Source organism: Sander vitreus, chromosome 4 (assembly GCF_031162955.1).
Source record: "Sander vitreus isolate 19-12246 chromosome 4, sanVit1, whole genome shotgun sequence".
Classification (NCBI taxonomy): Eukaryota; Metazoa; Chordata; class Actinopteri; order Perciformes; family Percidae; genus Sander; species Sander vitreus.
The window spans coordinates 4,698,807-4,719,878 of record NC_135858.1 but is presented as its reverse complement, the minus strand read 5'-3'; the positions used below and the strand labels follow the sequence as shown (position 1 = coordinate 4,719,878).

The window sequence follows — 21,072 nt, the reverse complement described above, 5'->3', positions numbered from 1 at the left end:
CCTGTGTGAAAAAGTGTTTGCCCCTCCTGTTAAAACATAACATGGAACAGTGGTGAACCTTCTCATGAGTGGCCGGCCCTGCAACCAATGTACGGTTGTAAAGTTCTACCCTATGAGAGGCCGTATAGGAAGTAATTCATACTTCTTTTTTACACACACTATCATAATCTTGCATATACAGCACTATACTCATACACACACACACTATTATAATCTATGTGTATCACTGTATGTGAGAGAGAATAGTAGTGTATGTGAGAGTATAGTAGTGTGTGTGTGAGTATAGTATTGTATGTGAGAGAGTATAGTAGTGTATGTGAGAGAGAATAGTAGTGTGTGAGAGAGTATATAGTTGAATGTGTGAGAATATCTAGTTGTTTATGTGAGAGAATAATAGTGAGTGTGAGAGAGAATAGTAGTGTATGTGAGAGAGTATAGTAGTGTATGTGAGAGAGAATAGTAGTGTATGTGAGAGAGTATAGTAGTGTGTGTGTGTGTGAGTATAGTATTGTATGTGAGAGAGTATAGTAGTGTATGTGAGAGAGAATAGTAGTGTGTGAGAGAGTATATAGTTGAATATGTGAGAATGTCTAGTTGTTTATGTGATAGAATATAGTAGTGTATGTGAGAGAGAATAATAGTGAGTGTGAGAGAGAATAGTAGTGTGTGTGTGTGTGTGTGTGTGTGTGTGTGTGTGAGAGTTTGATTGAAACATAAGGGAGTTTGATTAGTCAGCTCCTGATTGGTTGACATAGAAGAAGCGGTATTTGACAGTCAAAATCCTGCACTGCCATTATAATAGTTTGGCTGAAGTGGCGATGTAATGGACAGAGAGAGGCTAACTGAAGCTGTGGTTCTTCTAAATAATATTTTAGGAAATGGTGAGCTATTGTCAACGATGTCTCAACAATTAAATCAAGTCCAACAGAGCTCTGATTCAGAGATGCAGAGATAATTCAGGGGTGGAACTGCAAATACAGTCAGACCTGGCTGCAGCGCTAGCGCTACTACTTCTAGTTAGCTCAATGGAACACGGAGGACCCCGTTACCAGACGAGACAGCATTTCGGTGGATCGTTGTCGAAATCCAGGAAGAGGTAAGTTGATTAAAAAATAGCCAAGGACCATTTTTTTATTAACGTCATCCTATCTGCAGTGTCCCCCCAAATTCATGTTAGCATGGTCGTGACTTTAGCGCCGCTAGCTAGTTGCTACCCACATGCAACACGGGCTAGCCATTTTCCATTGAAAACTCTGCAATATCTCCACTAGTGCTAGTTAATATGATCAAGCAAGTTTGAGCAAGCTGTGTGAAATAATTTCAGAAATCAGGTTTCAGAATTAAATCTGCTGTTACATGAGAGAGAGGACACAGTATCTGTCAAGCCCTTTGATTAACCACAGTATATGATATTTTACTGTACAAATACATTTGACTTTGACTAGGAGAAAAAGATAGCAGCAGCAGTTATGGAAGCATATTGGTAGTTATAGTATCCATTGCTGCGCTCCTGTTATTCAATTTCAAACACATTGTAATTTGCTATTCAATGTGCAGCTTATTACAGTGTAGTTCTGCATTCATTGGATTTCGCCTATCTTTGGGTAAGGAGACATCAGAGTAGGCTGTTTACAGCAAAGATAGCATTAAATGAGAAAGCTCTAGCATCGGCTGGCTAGCTAGCTGAGTTGCAATCATCTGACTGGGTGACGATGTTTAGCCTATCTGTGTGTGTCTTTGAGTACCATGAAAAGCGCTATATAAATACAATGTATTATTATTATTATTATTATTATCCATCCATCCATCTTCATCCGCTTATCCGGGGTCGGGTCGCGGGGGTAGCAACTCCAGCAGAGGACCCCAAACTTCCCTTTCCCGGGCCACATTAACCAGCTCCGACTGGGGGATCCCTAGGCGTTCCCAGGCCAGGTTAGAGATATAATCCCTCCACCTAGTCCTGGGTCTCCCCCGAGGCCTCCTCCCAGCTGGACGTGCCTGGAACACCTCCCTAGAGAGGCGCCCAGGGGGCATCCTTACCAGATGCCCGAACCACCTCAACTGGCTCCTTTTGACGCAAAGGAGCAGCGGCTCTACTCCGAGCTCCTCACGGATAACTGAGCTTCTCACCCTATCTCTAAGGGAGACGCCAGCTACCCTCCTGAGGAAACCCATTTCGGCCGCTTGTACCCTGGATCTTGTTCTTTCGGTCATGACCCAGCCTTCATGACCATAGGTGAGGGTAGGAACAAAAACTGACCGGTAGATTGAGAGCTTTGCCTTCTGGCTCAGCTCTCTTTTCATCACAACGGTGCAATAAATTGAATGTAATACCGCACCTGCTGTGCCGATTCTCCGACCAATCTCCCGCTCCATTGTCCCCTCACTCGCGAGCAAGACCCCAAGGTACTTGAACTCCTTCACTTGGGGTAAGGACTCATTCCCTACTTGGAGAAGGCACTCCATCGGTTTCCTGCTGAGAACCATGGCCTCCGATTTAGAGGTGCTGATCCTCATCCCAGCTGCTTCACACTCGGCTGTGAACCGATCCAGTGAGTGCTGAAGGTCACAGGCCGATGACGCCATCAGGACCACATCATCTGCAAAAATCTGCGATGAGATCCCCAGCCCACCGAACTGCAACCCCTCTCCACCCCGACTACGCCTCAATATCCTGTCCATAAATACTACAAACAGGATTGGTGACAAATAACATATCCCGGAAAGACTCCTTCTTCAGTCGGACGGCTTCCCTGACCACCGGTGTCCACCACGGTGTTCGTGGGTTACCGCCCCTTGAGGCACCTAAGACCCTAAGACCACAGCTCCTCACCGCAGCTTCAGCAATGGAAACTTTGAACATTGTCCACTCGGGTTCAATGCCCCCAGCCTCCACAGGGATGCACGAAAAGCCCCCGGAGGTGTGAGTTGAAAGTCTATCGGACAGGGGCCTCCTCCAGACGTTCCCAATTTACCCGCACTACCCGTTTGGGCTTACCAGGTCTGTCCAGAGTCTTCCCCCACCCCCTGACCCAACTCACCACCAGATGGTGATCGGTTGACAGCTCCGCCCCTCTCTTCACCCGAGTGTCCAAAACATACGGCCTCAGATCAGATGAAACGATTATAAAATCGATCATTGACCTTTGGCCTAGGGTGCTCTGGTACCAAGTACACTTATGAGCATCCCTATGTTCGAACATGGTGTTCGTTATAGACAATCCATGACTAGCACAGAAGTCCAACAACAAACAACCACTCTGGTTTAGATCAGGGAGGCCGTTCCTCACAAATCACGCCTCTCCATGTGTCTCCTTCATTGCCCACGTGCGCGTTGAAGTCCCCCCAGCAGAACTATGGAGTCCCCGACTGGAGCCCCATGCAGGACTCCACTCAAGGTCTCCAAGAAGGCCGAATACTCCGAACTCTTGTTTGGTGCATATGCACAAACAACAGTCAGAGTTTTCCCCCCCACAACCCGCAGGCGTAGGGAGGCGACCCTCTCGTCCACCGGGTTAAACTCCAACGTAGCAGCGCTCAGCCAGGGGCTTGTGAGTATCCCCACACCCGCCCGGCGCCTCACACCCTGGGCAACTCCGGAGAAGAAAAGAGTCCAACCCCTATCCAGGAGTATGGTTCCAGAACCAAGACTGTGCGTAGAGGTAAGTCCCACCAGATCTAACCGGTAGCGCTCCACCTCCCGCACAAGTTCCGGCTCCTTCCCCCACAGAGAGGTGACATTACACGTCCCCAGAGCCAGCCTCTGCTGCCCGGGTCTGGTCCGTCAAGGCCCCTGACCTTCACTGCCACGCATGTGGCAGCGCACCCGACCCCAGCGGTTCCTCCCACAGGTGGTGGGCCCATGGGATGGAGAGATGTCCGCCACGTAGCTTTTTCGGGCTGTGCCCGGCCGGGCTCCGTGGCAAACCCGGCCACCAGACGCTCGCTGACGAGCCCTCCATCTGGGCCTGGCTCCAGACAGGGGCCCCGGGCTTCCTCCGGGCAGGGTCACTTCATCCCTTCCTCGATTTTTCATAGGATTTTTGAACCATTCTTTGTCTGGCCCCTCACCTGAGACCACTTTGCCTTGGGAGACCCTACCAGGAGCACAAAGCTCCAGACAACACAGCCCTCAGGTTCATAGGGACACACAAACCTCTCCACCACGATAAGGTGATGGTTCCCGGAGAAGATACATTTATTACAGTGAATAATAATCTAAATACTACTGTGGTAAAGCCACATATTTGTTTTTATATTTCTGCAATCTGCACTTTAGTTTGTGTGATTTGTTTCTGACTTTCATATGAATGTTTACACCAGGCTTGGTCAGTGCTCAATATACTACTGTGACTGAAGTAGTTAAATAAAAGATGTCATTCATATAAATTCATGCATCACCTAATTTCATCATCACATCCAGGTCTGGCCTCCAGGAAAGAACATTTTGTTTGTTTAATATATCTAATCTTGTGTTGTTCATACTATACAATGATAATTACAGATTATGTAATGTGTGCTTGCATTTTGGAGCGACTACCTGCTGGATGTTGAGGGTAAGTATTATTGCTAGTTGTGGAATAAAAATCTTTTCATATGCCATTCTGTCTGTCTTTGTCTTTCCCTCCTTTTTAAAAGTTTTCTACATGCTAGTTTTAATTTCTTTTTTGGTGTTCTTTGGTGTATTTCTTTTTCAGAGCAAGAGGGACCCTTGCAACTTGCGGGTATCCTGACAGGACTTTGCGACAGGAGCAAATGCAATTCACCCCTGGGCTTCTCCCTACTACCTTCAGTAGATTTTCTCCATGAGCTGCCCCTCAGACAAGGCCGTCATTTACCCACCGCAAACACATGCATTAACTGCCTGCGGTTGCCAGTCCTGAAAAAATTTGAGGATTTCAAGGAAACTATGGATTTTGCATTAAAAAACACTCAGGGATTTGGTCAGGAATGACTTCTGAGAACTCCTGAACATACATTATTAAAATCTGTTGCCTGTTGAACTTGATTAAATTGATGAGGCATCGTTGTCAATAACTCATCATTTCCTAATACATTATTAATGTATTGTTTAAACAATTGAAAATGGAATAATCATTTGACTAAAAAGGAAACCATTTTGTTATTTTATTTTATTGTTCAACATTGTGAAGCAGAAATTGTCACTGGCCTTTTATTAGCCTTTATTAATTGTCTTGACACTAATGAACTTGCTCACTGATGGAGTTCACCAGGCCCAAAAATAATTGAATGCCATGGTTACCGTCATTGGCTAGTGGGTCTACAGTTTCTAGAATTCATTTTTATAACTGTTTCATTGAAAATAAAGTCATTTTCTGGAACCACAAAATTATTTGAAGTCTCAAAATGTACTGGGGGGTCTTCATTCATTTCACCGTTGTTACTCCCAACTAAAATGTTCTGCATTGCCTCTGCACTGCCGCACGCATCCCGGAGCGCGAGCCCGTGTAAAATGATAGAAATTAAAGTCCCATCAGGAGCAAGAAAGAGATTGTCCGAGTATAACCATTGAGCTCGTATTTATTTATAAATGAATCTTTCTAAAATGACTGTCATGTCCCAAATTGTCAGTTTCCCTCACAATTCTCTGAACACATCAGTGAAAAAGATAGCAATGTTTTCCTCATTACCATTTACTTCCACAAACAAAAACTGACCTCAAAAAAGAAACTAAATAAGATAAGAATACATTTTTTCATCCAAAACAGGGTTGTTTTTGTCAAAGTTTCTGCAGCTTGATTTAAATGTTCCTTGTTCCTCTGAGTTGGTGCTAGCTGCACTTTAATGATACAGGTAATGATCATTTAAAATGGCCGCTTTAGCCAATGAGGAAGTGAGAATTTAATGAAGTCTTCCTGATTGATCAAACCAACTTCCTTTTCAACTATACTTTCTCACACACAACTATACTTTCTCGCTCACATACCCAACTATATGCTTTCTCACACAATACTATCCCTCTCACATACACTACTATACTCTCTCACATACACTACTATACTCTCTCACATACACTACTATACTCTCTCACACACACTTCTATACTCTCTCACACACAACTATACTTTCTCTCTCACATACCCAACTATATGCTCTCTCACACACTACTATACCCTCTCACATACACTACTATACTCTCTCACATATACTACTATACTCTCTCTCACATACACTACTATACTCTCTCTCACATACACTACTATACTCTCTCTCACATACACTACTATACTCTCTCACATACACTACTATACTCTCTCACATACACTACTATACTCTCACATACACTACTATACTCTCTCTCACATACACTACTATACTCTCTCTCACATACACTACTATACTCTCTCACATACACTACTATACTCTCTCACACATACACTACTATACTCTCTCTCACATACACTACTATACTCTCTCACATACACTACTATACTCTCACATACACTACTATACTCTCTCACATACACTACTATACTCTCACACTACTATACTCTCTCTCACATACACTACTATACTCTCTCACATACACTACTATACTCTCTCTCACATACACTACTATACTCTCTCACACTACTATACTCTCTCACATACACTAGTATACTCTCACACACACTACTATACTCTCTCACATACACGACTATACCCTCTCATACATACATGTAAAAGGATTATAATAGTGTGTGTATGAGTATAGTGGTGTATATGCAAGATTATGATATTGTGTGTAAGACAGAAGTATGAATTACTTCCTATACGCCCTCTCATACCAGGACAGCGCCACTTCTCACAAATACAGATAGGATTGGAGATGAGAAGTTTAACTGACACGTAACCGCGATCAGCGCTCACACGCTCCACTTAGCAACAACTGCAATGTTTCATTTTAAATGAATGTAGCCTACTGGCAGTCTGGCACACGTGGATGCTCAGTATTTTCCGTGGGTGCCCGAGCTCGAGGCAACGTGAAACCTTTCAGCTAGTCAGCTTCATTATATTACATCTTTGCGTCAGTGACGATACTTTGGCAACAGGTGGCGCAGTTAGCTATATGTTGCATTCTCAAAGAAAGCAACTCCAAACTCGTGTTGCTGTCATGTTGCGATTTTTGTTGAGTCAGACCCATCTGCTAGCGATGGGGGGCCGACACTGAGATCTACATGGAAAATTATGCACCAAACAAGCCACTTTGAAATGTTGCCGTTTTCATGAATACAAAAGTTGGGTGACCCTCCCCCCTAGGCTAAAAAACGTTGGGTGACCCTCCCCTCAACAAAGAATAAAAAGACATAACCCTCCCCTATTTTCCTCCGGTGGTCCATTCCATAAATACAGAACGGTCCTTTAGAACTACATTTTCTGGAATGTAGGATATTACCAAAGTGCTACTTAATAAAAGCAAAGTAATGTTGTCCCAAATAAGTGAATGAACAAGTGAGGCTTGACCTAGTGTGGTCTCTGCATCTTGGCTTTACACATTGAAGACCAAACCAGAATGGTGAGGTGCTGCTAAGTTTAACTAAAGAATTCTGATATACACATTAATTACTTACTTCAAAAGGCCTCATGGTTGAATTGGAAATATGTGCACCAGAGCATAATTCACAACAAGCAAGCAGGAGCTACTGAAAACATTGATGCAAGTTATTGGTAATAAGCAATTTGTATAGACTTCCATATTCTGCCCTCTTGTATAGATTTGTGAAAATGAACACCCATATTCTGGCCAGTTGTATAGATTCGTAAAAATGAACATGAACAGATTTTTTTTACTTTTTTTTGAATGAATGAAAAATAACTATTTAAAACAACATCAACTGTGAACTGATTTGTGTGTGTGTGTGTGTGTGTGTGTGTGTGTGTGTGTGTGTGTGTGTGTGTGAAAGAGACAGAGACAGACAGACAGAGAGAGAGAGAGAGAGAGAGAGAGAGAGAGAGAGAGAGAGAGAGAGAGAGAGAGAGGCTATATTACTTGTACTGAAACTGTGCTCTTCTCTCTTTCAATGCAGCAAAGCAGTCAATGACTTTCTCATTGAAATCAGGCATGTTGAGGACTAGTTCCCTCTCCATGGAAAGCATGGCCTATGTACAGTACTGTAGTCTATGTGATGCACAGGTATATGCAATTTATCCACGTATAGTACAAAGATTTCAGTTCCACTTAAAATGGGCAGGGATGCATGAAGTCGTTAGTGTTTAAGTTAGCCTTTGTGTCTCACCTAGCCTGGATGTTCAGCACAGTATACAGTATACACAGTATATTAAGTAAGCTAGATTACACCACTGGCCATATATAATGAGAAAAATGTAATTTCTTACACAAATGCAGTCTCCTTTCATGCATACATTTTCAAATGACAAAGCTCTGCTTTGAGAACGATCAAATGATATTGTTTAATCTTACCTTACGGCCTGCACCCTGATTGTGAAGCTGTCGAGGGCACGTTTGATAAAGACAGCATAGATGTCCTTTTTCCGGAGCTTCTGGTACAGAATATCGACGTGGGGCATGATTTTGTGAAAAAGCCACAGGAAAAAAATGTAATCTTCATTATGTAGCATCCTCACGTAGCCAGATGCCTCTCTCACAGTGGGCTGGTCAAATGAACCCAATGAACCCGTCCTGATGGCTTCAAAACATTGTAGGAGGTCGTCTTGATTCTCGTAGACAGTGTTCACGACTCTGCTGTTGAAGTTCCACTGTGTGCATGAAGCTCTGGGCAGTCTTCGCGCAACAATCTGGTCAAGAATGCTGGTGCGTTTGGGTGACCGGGAAAAAAAAGCTGCAATCCCGCTCAGATCAGAAAAGAAAATATTTACTTTTTTCATGTGAGAAGTAGCTTGCTGCATGATCAAATTCAGCTGATGCACATAGCAATGCACATAATGGGCATTCTTGAAATGCTCACCACCACCTCACACCAGCCTTCTCTCCCGTCATCACACTGGCTCCATCGTAAGCTTGCGTAATGAGTTTGACTTTCTCGTCGTCGGCAAAAAGACCGTTCAGTCTCTCCAAAAGCACACTGGCGATTGAGATTGAGGTTGATTCCGAGATGGAAAGAAACTCAAAAAAGTGTTCCTGCTGCACAGCACGAGCACCAGCTGTGTCTGTGTAGAAACGTCGGTGGTCTTGTCAGCTTGGATGGCTACGAAGTTCGTCGACTTCACCTCCTCCACAATATGTTCCCTCACGGCCGCTAGCATACACTCCAGTAGTTTGTTTTGAATTGTCTTTGATGTGCCCTTGAAAACTTTTGAAAGCATTTTTAAGATGCTCATCAAACACCTCATCTAACTGTGCCACAAAGTTGACCAGTCCAAGAAAAATACCAGGGTTGGTGGAGCCCTCAGTTTCATCTTTGCCTCGCAAAGCTAACTCAAACACTCCGCAAAACTTCACACACTGAATTAGCCGTTTGAGGATGTGGCGGTTCTTGCTAACCTCATCGTTGTGGCGACGGACAGCTAGCCTGTATCCCTTATCCAGTTGAGTGACAATGTTCACTCTCCCCAAAGCAGACAATCTCAAACAGCTATCCATGTGGGTCTTTGACAGCTCATGTTTCTTTATCTTTTCTGAAAGATGGTGCATGTCTGTTACACCAGTCGCTGTCCAAACAGTGCTGTCTGCCATGCCGCCTTCAGGGTGAAATAGTAGGCAGGGGTAGCAGAAGACTGCTAGCCAGGTTTTTTGTTCGTACAAATTTTTGGAGTATGACTTTCCCCCTTTAGTAGAAACCTGTTGAATGATTACATTTGGTCTGGGAGGTCCTAATTGTTTCGTTGCCAATTTATCATGATTTGTTCGCCAACTAAAAGGAACTTATTTCAAAGAGACAAATGAGTTGCACTGGACGCTAGCCATCTTGACAGTAGTGCGTGAATTGATTGACGCTGCTACCCACTCTTTTCTTAGTTATGTTCATGGTTACATTACGTATGACGAAAGAACCCATAGAGATTGTATTGAAAGCTCTGATATTTGAAAAGAAATTATTTTACATGAGAGTCTATGAGAGACAGCTGGACTGAAATCGCCCCAAAAGGGGCTGGGCCATTTCTGGACATTTAGTGGCAGATCAGACGTCTAGATTAGAACACTGATAACGACTTTTGCCGTGATAGAAATGGCTAGGGAAAAAAATCCCTTCCTTTTCCCGTTTGGCAGTGCGTCGCCCATATCACCCTAATGAACACACCGCCCCTGGGAACAACAGCCAGTAAATTAACTTACCGCAACTGACATAGCTAATGTTAACTTTACATTCAGATTCAGTCAGATTAGTACATTTAGTTAGAGCACGGATATTTTAATTTTAAATTAATGTGAAAAAAGGCGGCTAGTGCGATGTTAGCCTGATCTAACGGCTCTAAAGTTACTTTAAACCATGACATGGCGTAACTTACTAACAAATCTTAAGTTATTTGTCTGATGAACACCAACTTCCCCATGCGAAAACGTCGAAATATTTGTATTAACGTTACATTAAGATGAAATAGTGCTTACCGTGGGGTTTGACAGCAGCAACGAAGCAGTCTCCATCCTAACCCTTCATAGACTGTGGTAACGTTTTTCCTTCCTTTATCGACTGTGGCGCGAATATGTTGCTGGACAGAATTCAGATTCACTGTCCATCACATCAACAGTGTGTGTAAAGTAAAGACATCCAGACGCTCATTAGAGGATGCTTCCAAATGACCCACGAACAACTGAGGAACTTGTAATACATCTAACCGACATAGTTAATACGTTGCTGCAATGTATAGATTTCCATCAAAATAAGACGTCCAGACGCTCAATATACAATGCTTCAAAATAACTCGCGATCAACTGAGGAACTTGTAATACATTGAACCAACATGGTTACTACGTCGTTGTGATGTATAGATTTCCATCATAATAAGACGTCCAGACGCTCATTAAACGACGCTTCAGAATGACCCGCGATCAATTGCAGATGAAGCGATCTTTTGCATACGTCGCGGCGACGTATGTGTGCTTACCGGGCACACAGAGGGTTTGGAACACCTCTGTCCCCTAACGTTATTCTTTTTTTTACTGTAAATGTGGTGTGACATTTATTTTTCTTTATTAGCATTTTTTAACAACAAATAGGCCTACATAATATTCTTAACAAGGATGAAATAACATAAAATGACAATAAATACACAAAAAAGTAATGATGATAATAATTCACAATTCATGGCTCACGGTTCCAAGGTTAGTATGTAAAATATTGATGAGTAAAGTAAATCTTGTTTCAGGAGAACATACTGTCACGTTTATCCACATTGACACCGCAAAAGAGAAAAAAAGAAAAATAACTTTGTTTACGTTATATATTTAATCCATTTGTATGATGACGAAAATTATGACAATCAAGAGCCGGCACCAACAGCAAAGAGGCCCACCAACAAAAGGAAACCAGAACCCTGGGAACCCTCTGGCAGAGGGCGACCCACCCCTGCCTGAATACCAGCACATTCCCCCTGACTTCATCCAAAGTCCATTTGATTATTTTAGCAGGTACTTCAGTCACGAAGTAATCTTGCACATAACATATCACACCAACTTATATGCAACCCAGATGAACATCAACATCACCTTTGCCACCACTGATGATGAAATTATGAACTTTGTGGCTCAATTTCATCCTCAGTGGTGGCAAAGGTGATGTTGATGTTCTGGTTCCCGGGATTCTGGCTTCCTTTTGTTGGTGGGCCTCTTTTCCGTTGGTGCCGGCTCTTGATTGTCATCATTTTCGTCCATGTCCTCATCTACAAGCACCTCCACTGCAGGCCGCACGCACTTCTTTTTGGCAGAAGGGCCATCAATGTCCAGGTTGTGGGTGGGTGGAAGGAAGTCGGGATCTGCCACATCGTTGTCTTCTTCCTCTGAGCTATCATCATCACTGATGGCAGGGTTTACGGGAACAACAACGGTATCCCACTCCCCATAAAAGAGCTGAGCAGACAGCTGCAAAAGGAATATGTTTTTAAGTCAATATTAAGCCAACTCTGATTTTTAGAAATGCTATGCAAATAACAACAATCTCAAATTTCTATTCAACCAAATAATTTGTGAGTTACATCAGTTTACCATGTTTAGTTATGATGTTAAGTGTTTTTTCTTGTATGACAGTCAAGCCAGTATCAGTAGCCTACCCCCAAGACAGAGATTACTCTAAATAAATGTTCCTTGCAGTTTTTGTGTGTTTTTCTCATATTTTTTAAAATTCACTCACTCAATTTTTTTGACCCTAGACGGGCAAGTGCTCATATATGGTAACTTCATTGACTTCATTAAAATAGCCTTGAACAGCCTGCTTACTACATTCCACAACTAACGTTACTGTAGCGAATCTAACTACCAGTATGTTTTCTCATTCTCTCCCGTGGTCTGCCCATAGACAGTAAAAGACATGGACAATGTGACGCCGTTGTTTTCTACGGAGACCAGTGAAGTAGCCTAGAAATCTAGACGCACCCTAGCGGCAGCAAATGTAATTTGCAGCCAGGGGGGGTCTAGGCACTCTCCGTTGGCTTGCGAGCTGGAAAAACCAAACCAGGTCAGGCCAATCACATCATGTATAGAGTCGGTGGGCAGGCTTGGCTGCTACTGCTGGGAACAGCGGTCTTCTGGAAGACTTGGAGTTAAGCTTTTCTTTGAGAAAAGAACAAAGGACGGCACTGAAGTCATTCTTAAAAAAGGAAGATGTGTTCGGAGTTTTGCCGACCGGATACGGCAAAAGTTTAATCTATCAACTAGCTCTGCTACCTTCTTCGTTGCTCTGCCTGGTTGTATCTTATTGCGTGCAGAGGGAATTTGAAAGACAACCGTTTATCCCACCCCTCGGATAGACTGTAAAAAGACTGAGACCCATAGGGAGGGTGTGGAGGAGAAAAGCTGAATTGAATGTTTCACTGGTGTTTTCAAACGTTTTGTGATTACCTCTTTTTGAACATGTATTTGCACGGATACAGTGCTGTCAATGAAAACACAGGAATAATCAGATAGATCACAATCACAATCACGTAACCTTGGAAATGTCCAGACCCTTGGAGACAATCAACGCTCTTTTATTTTGACATTTATCCGGATGTTGTGGGTGACGTGTGCGCATGTCCACCCTTTTGCCACACACGTGAAGTCAGAGAAGGCTTGGGTAAAGGCATGTCCAAAGCTAGTACGTATTTTATCGGCTTTTACTAAATGTATTCACTCGCTAAATAACTGTTGATGGTTTTAAATGGATTCTGTCGTTTCTTAACACTTTACAGAACAAAAACGAGCTAAACGTCTCGGCTTCCTCGGGAAATTTAAGGTAAGCACTAACGTTAAGCGGCTAATGCTGTGGCTAACTTCTAGTGCTGGAGCTAGGTCAGAACCTGCTGTGTGACTTAGTTGAGCCTTTACCTTCAAGAAAATAGCATAGTCTGATGCCAGGACAACCCAGCTCCATGTTAAGGTATATTGTAATGGGTGCTAATCTAACACTGACTGGTACATTGCGCAGACTGCCAAGTACCTCCTGCAAGGCTTGGTGAGATACTATACTTGGGTCTAAATTTAGCATTTAGCCGTAGGGTTGACTATTGGTTCTTTCACAAAATATTTACACAATGAGAGTTTTGATAAATAATCACCAATAATGTGGATACAATGACTAAGTGGGTAAAGGCAAATAATAGAGCAGCTAGAATAGTCTGGTAAGTTCAGAAAATTACATCACTTTGCTGTAATGCATCTTTAAAACCAAGAAAAGACAACACTTGTGTCATATCACGATATTACGATATCCAAAATTTAAGATATAGCCTCCTATATTGATGTCGATATAATATTGATATATTTCCCAGCCTTTCTTGTATCACGATACAATATTATTGCGCTTTTAAACGTATTGCGATTACAATTTATTAGCTTTTTTTCCCACTTCAAATTGTGTTTCCAAAGGAAGACTTTGTCAACATCTGTTTAATCTAAAATTATACTTTTCTCTGTTTGACAATAAATACACACACACAAACTAATAGATTAGCAGAGAAACTCTTAATGTGTGGTACAGGTCTGTTGCACTACTTTTTCCACAGTACATGTCTTTATTCATAAGTCAGATTTTCAGAAGATTTTCAGACTTGTTAATTATAATTTGTATTGTTTGCTCAGTGAAACATGTAAGCTTCATATTTAATTGACAAAGCCTCACAGATGTGGCAATAAATGGAATGTTTAGCATCCTAGGTTGTATTGTGATGCCTTTTTTATAATGAACTAAAATAAAGTATATCATATTTTACAATACATTTTGTGTGTTTACCTGTCTGCAGACTAAAGATGGACAAAAGGATGATGCTTTGGGGCGGACAAAGAATTCAGAGCAGTCGTCTGTGCAGCATGTCAAAGTCAGCAGAAACCCAGATGAAATCCGGAAGCAAAGGGTGAAAATTTGAAAGTTCTGCCTATACTTATATTTGAGGTTACATTTGCTGATATTTTCTTGAGGTAATCCAATCTCTCAATTTGTACACTTTCTAATTAGCTTCAGGACCTCCAGGACAGGCAGAAAATCTCTAGAGAACGAGACCTGATGAAGAGAAGGAATTTGCAAAGCTTTCAGAATGACATCCTACAGCGACAAAGAGAGTTTGAGCAGAAGGTAAATGTCAGCCTATTTAGTGGAAATGGACTGCAATTATAATAACTGCCTACTGTGCAAATTGCCACAGTAGTGATTTCTGTTTTCTTCTTTGTGTTCACAGGAGACAGAGATGCAGAGTTTGGAGAAGAATGTCAATTTTGAAAATGAGAATTCAAGAAAGGCATATTATAGAGAATTTAAAAAGGTACGTAATTGCTCCATAATGCCACAAACTGGCTCATATCTTATAAATATTACAATTTTATGCGTTTGCATAGAATTCTCACTCTGCAACTTGAGAACTTATTCTCCTAACCTTTTTAAGAGTAGTCGAAAGTCAGTGAATTTTGGAGAATAGTTATTTAACTATACACTGCCATACACTCGTATACACACACACACACACACACACACACACACACACACACACACACACAGGCTGGTTTAGATTTACTAACTTATAAGTACCTGTGTTCCTTAAGCTGTGATATATGGTGAAATGGACTTTGAACATGAGCACTGTGTTTAAAAAAATAAATAATTGTTTTTTTTAAAGGTAGTGGAGGCCTCAGATGTGATTTTGGAGGTTTTGGATGCACGTGACCCTCTTGGCTGCAGATGTCCTCAGGTGGAGCAGGCAGTCATTCAAAGTGGAATGAACAAGAAGATAGTTTTAATACTTAATAAAATTGGTAAGTTGGTTAAAGAAATTTAGAAAGTATATCCTTTTAGGGGTTGGCTTTATTTGCATAGGTTAGTGTTTTATTTATTGTATCAAATATTCAAAATTGACTTAGATGATTTTTACTTTGATTGTAGATTTGGTGTCAAAGGAAATTGTGGAAAAGTGGATTAAGTATCTTCGTAATGAGTTTCCTACAGTGGCTTTCAAAGCATCTACTCAGCAACAGACCAAGAACTTGGTATGCAGTTAAATATTCATATTTGGATCATCTAAAATGCCAATTGAGATTCAAATAATTAAAGTTATGGTATAACATCATTTCAATATGAACACTATTTCCCTCTGTCTCGTGCCATTGACAGAAACGCAGTAAAGTACCAGTTACACAAGCCACCACAGAGCTTCTTAGCACCAGTGCTTGTATTGGTGCAGATTGCTTGATGAAGCTACTTGGCAACTACTGCCGTAACCTAGACATAAAAACGGCCATCACCGTAGGTGTTGTAGGTAAGCACCACATGCAGCAATACACCAGGTTCTTTCTGTGTATAAGGCGAGGTTGTCCAAAGTGAAATCATTTTGCCACTCCTGTTTTGTAGGTTTTCCTAACGTGGGAAAGAGTAGTTTGATCAACAGTTTGAAACGGGCACGAGCATGTAATATCGGAGCCACTCCTGGTGTCACCAAGTAAGTTTACAATAAGCTGTTGATCCCACACTGTGAGAGCCTGTTTGTTACTTACTAGTCTTGCTGATGACTTTGATGGATTTTAGGTGCCTTCAAGAGGTGCATTTGGACAAACACATTAAGCTTCTCGATTGCCCCGGCATTGTCATGGCAACTTCAACGACTGATGCAGCAATGATTCTTCGAAACTGTGTGAAAATTGAACAGCTTGTAGATCCTCTTTCCCCTGTTGAAGCCATCCTTCGACGCTGCAACAAGGCCCAGGTATGCCATGTCGTCAGTACAATCTTTTTGAATGTTGCTTGATTGTGTCTTTTGCACACTGCCATAACAGTCATTCTGCTGGATGTACAGATCATGGAGCACTACGGAGTTTCAGACTTTCACACAGCTCTGGAGTTCTTGGCAATGCTTGCTCGACGTCAAGGCAAACTAAGAAAGGGAGGACTGCCTGACACTGACAAAGCTGCAAAGAGCGTGTTAATGGACTGGACAGGGTGGGTTAAAAATGGAATTGGAAATTAATTTTGGAAGTTTGACAAATGACAATCAACCGCTGTAATTTCAGCATGTTATGTTATTTAGGGGAAGGATCAGCTACTTTACGCACCCTCCAGAGACGCACACTCTTCCCACACATGTCAGCGCTGAGATTGTTACAGAGATGGGTAAAGCTTTTGACTGGGATGAGCTGGAAAAAGGAAATCAGGAGGTTCTTGCAGGTAAAGGTTACTTTTAGTGGAGTCAGTTACTCCACAGATAATCCACAGACCTCACTGTCAACCGTTTGAATTTGGCTACTTTCTTTGGTAAAAAGTAGTTCCAAAGGCAGGTATCTCAAAGCCTCAGAACATAAACCTGAAGGTATCAGCATGTCTAGACCCCACTAGATTTAAGTGAGAACATTTATTTACCTTGTGATAACTAAGTCACAGAAGGGCATCTAAAATATACTGATATGATATAAAACATGGTTAAGATAAGATTAGACTAAAATAGTAGACTAAGATTACGTTGGTTTTGTCAGATTATCTGGCTTCCATTGTTAAAATACCCACAGAAGCAGTAGTTGCTCTAAAGCTGGATTTGCTTTTCGCTGTCTTTCAGAGTCCTCTTGTCCTGACATCCAACTGGGATTTTGCATGGAAACCACTGGAATGACACAAGGTGGCCAGGGTGAAACACCTTCTGACCTGGAAGTGGTGGGGGGGTCCTTGGAAGAGTCAGAATTTAAAGACGAAACTGAGTCTATGGAGGATGGCCAGGACCCAGAGGTGTGAAACGGTTCAGTCCTGACAACTACGTTAATTACAGTATGTTGTGCACTTAGCAAATGTCATGGGTCTCCTTAAACTTTCTTTCCTGCTCAAATAGTTTGGACCAATGACAGTGGAGATTAAATCTCAGAGGTCAAAGACTGTCTTGCCTTCAAATGATGCTGCATCCAGGGCTCCAGATTTAAAGGATATCTTGGATGTAGATCCTCTACAGCAGGGTCAGGCACTCCTGGCTGCCGGCAAGAGGAGGAAAAAGCAACAGAAAAGAGCTGGTTTGTATAAATATTGGTCTCATTCTAATACTATATATAATTTGGTGTGTGGCGTGTTGATGATTTCTTAAAATACGTCAGCGTTTCCTCTAGAATTTTTTCCGGCGGGGGGTGGGGTGAATTGGACGTCAGTGTACGGGCTTATCTGCTAATGTTAGCTGCCGACCGTTACCTTGAAACCATCCAGCAAATAGACGGTACCGTAGGGTGATTTAACGTCACCGCTCATTTTACACACAGTTTAACAACAAAACTAAACGCTGAGTGAACATTACTAGCTATGTTTTTCATGTTGGTTTTGAGCGGTATGCACCCCACTAACCTGGAAAACTGTTTTAAAACAGTAATGTTAATACAGCGTGTCGGAGGAATACAGCGTTCTCCTGCAGCAGGAGTCAGAGGCAGATGGACCATCACAGCAGCGTGGCTAACATTAGCTTCTTGTCTCATCTGGGGTCTGATAAACGGTAAATTCATCAAAGTCAGTGTGCCCAACACTATTTTCCAATAAACTGTAGCTGTCAAATTTCACGGGACCTGCGTGAGTGCGGATTTCATGTCGCGGCTTTCGTCGCTGTTTATCACTTATTGAGTGAAGTAGTACTCGCCCTGTTGTTTATTTGGTTGCCATGACTTCGCGAGTGATGATGTCCTGTCACTGTTCCAGTTGCTCTGCTCACCCTAGGGGGAGAGAGAGCGAATGACAGTTCGCTTGAGTTCAGTAGAGCAGACGGCTCTATGACTTTATCACTTTTCATAAACAGCCGAAGGAGTGGTGGTGTACGTAGCGGAATGTTGTGCGTCTGCCCTATTTCTGACACCGTGGCGCTGGAAGTTTTGCCGTGGCGCACCGCCACTATGCTATCAACATAGAGGAAACACTGTACGTTTTATCCTAATCTGAGAAAAAAAAATTATTAATAACTTCATGTTCTATTTTGTATAGGCTTCGCCCACTAAGAGCTGTTGGTATTGGGTTTATCCCTCGCGCATGCCCAGTCATGAAGATTTCTTTTGCGCCCTTGTGCCATACACGGGCCTCTCTTATACGTCCGCAGTTACTGTATATTACAGCTGCGAGACCAGAGATCTCCCAATTTTCTTCAGCAACAAGCAGTTTGAAGACTTCGAAGAACAGCGGTGTTTGCCTGTTTACCGATTGACGGACCGGCCGCCAGATCTCCACCCGAGCTGCGAGGCGTGCATCGGCCCCGTTCGCTACTATGGAAACCAGGCTGGATGCATTAAACTCTCCGCTGTCACACATTGCACCTTACAGGGTGGTGTCAGTGATGCATCTGCTGGTGTTGATGCCCACGAGTCACGTAGTGGCTCCTCTAGGACATGAGTAAACGCACACACGTTGCACATGAGGTCGACCTGATGTCGTGGGGGTCCCCTCTCACAACAAGCGGACATTAAATCCCACTCTCGTTAAGATTCTGTGGAACAGGTTGGGAGGGCGAAAGTGGATCTGTTCACCTCACAAGAGAATGCACAGTGAGCAATGTGGTTCTCTATGAAGGCGCGAGACTGGTCTTGTTTTTCCCCCTGTCCCCATGATTCCTCGTCTCCTGGCTCGCATTCAGGAAGAGAGCCTGGCGGCCGTTCTAGTGGCACTAGAACACACAAGCGCACCCTGGTTCCCGACTCTTGTACAATTACTGGCGGGGACATCATGACAGCTGCCATATGGCACAGGGACGCACTGTCGCAGCTGGACTATGCGATTTCCCACCCAGCAGTGATAAGCCAACGGCTCTTGCCCTGGCCAATGAACGGGAGCGCTTGGAGAGGTTGGACTGTCTTGTTGCGCTACTTAGGCAACAGCTCCACCCTGTGGTTATATCTGGTATGTTGATCTGTAACAGCAGAGCCCACTGTATGAGCCAATATGCTGTATGTGAAACGAGGAGTGGGATGAGCGTGACTAGAGTCTTTCGAAATCTGACAAATCTTTTAAACTGACCTTTGTCGATCTGTAATGAAGACCGATTCAGCAACTGCACGGCCTATTTCTCGCTTAAAATGTTTTCAGGAACACGTTTCTGTGAACTGTTTTAGTCCAATATGAGATCGTATTCTGAACGAGCCGCCATGACAGTCTGGCTTTGAATTTCCAGAGAAACCAGACCCACATGACGCGTTCGTCCAATCAGCTGCCGGTTTTCATTTCTGGACGACAATACAGATTAGCGCCGCCTGCTGTTATGGAGATGTATTAAGGCTCGTCGCTTTGGTGTGTTCTGAGGCACGTGATGCGCTATTAAATCTGGTATGCCATGTCTCCATCCTCCTGCACCAGAGTGCCCGTGAGGAATGTGCTTTGCATTAATTAATAATTTTAATCTTAATTATGGAGCACCTTCAGAATCCATGCGGCAGGGCCTCACAACATTAAACAGGCCAGTCATTGAGATTTAAGCAAACAATCCAATTTTGTTACATAAAACAAAAAAAACAAAAAAAAAACCTGTACAGTGTGAGAAGAAAGAGGAGCTAGTCTGTGCTATCTGCTTGTGGATTTTGGTGTCACAGGTGGCATTGACTACATCAGCTTTGCCCTTACCCCAATAGCGGCAGCTCTTAGAGGGTTTTTTCTTTTTATACTATGGCAGGAAATGGGCAGTTAGGAATTCCACGTATTTTGCAGAGGTCATTTTGACACCTTCAGGCACCCTAAAGGGGCCTACCTACTCACTTCCCATGATTCCAGCCCAGAACATCACTCCGCCACTTCCTTGCTGACGTCGCAGCCTTGTTGGCCTTTTCCCCCATATTGCATGAAACCTGTGACTTGCTTAATAATATGGAACAACTTTCTTAAGTATTTTCTCTTTAATTAGGCTCACCTGGTAAACTAATTACCAAAGCTGTCTCAGATTGATGTCAGGGATCTAAACAGACAGGAGAAGTAGCACAATTGAATTGTTTGAACTTTGATTGAAAAACTAAAAATCAAGTGTTTATAATAATTTGGAACACAGTGTATTTAATCATGAAAAATTACATTGATACGGTTTTCTCTTCTTTTTTCTCTGCAGACAAAATTGCCACCAAACTATCAGACACCTTGACAGCTGCAATGGACTTCTCATTTTCAGATAGCTGATTAAAATAAAATAATACGTAATTTGTGGTTTGTCTTTTTTGGATGTAAATTAGCTACAGTATTGTGATACAATCTACATACAAAGATTTAGCTTCAGGAACCCTCGATCCTTCATTTAATTTCATCATGAAAAGAAATTGTGTCGTAGTTTTTCACTAGGTAAATTATATTCCTGTTCAGCCACTGTTCAAAACAACCACTGAAAAAGTTTAGTACAGATTGCAGATTTCTTTTTATAGTGTGCAGCAGGGCCTTGACGCTTCCATATCTAGGAGCTTTTTGTACATTGCACTTTAACTTGAGATCAAATCAAGACATTCATTACTTTTTTATGGATCACAATTACACTGGTTTGCATTTGAATACTATAGTTTTA

The 21,072-nt window shown here is 42.5% G+C and overlaps 1 protein-coding gene across 1 annotated transcript; it reads left to right on the top strand.

Annotated features, from left to right (window-relative positions):
- The first annotated feature begins 13,099 nt into the window (after positions 1–13,099).
- Positions 13,100–20,719, top strand: gnl3l (G protein nucleolar 3 like). Its single transcript, XM_078247815.1, has 15 exons — positions 13,100–13,208; positions 13,303–13,346; positions 14,353–14,463; positions 14,565–14,681; positions 14,785–14,868; positions 15,220–15,355; positions 15,483–15,586; positions 15,711–15,855; positions 15,948–16,035; positions 16,122–16,299; positions 16,390–16,532; positions 16,621–16,757; positions 17,143–17,309; positions 17,410–17,584; positions 20,629–20,719. The coding sequence occupies exons 1-15, from the start codon at positions 13,196–13,198 to the stop codon at positions 20,694–20,696; spliced, it is 1,710 nt and encodes a 569-aa protein (XP_078103941.1). The 5' UTR covers positions 13,100–13,195; the 3' UTR covers positions 20,697–20,719.
- The last annotated feature ends 353 nt before the right edge of the window (positions 20,720–21,072 follow it).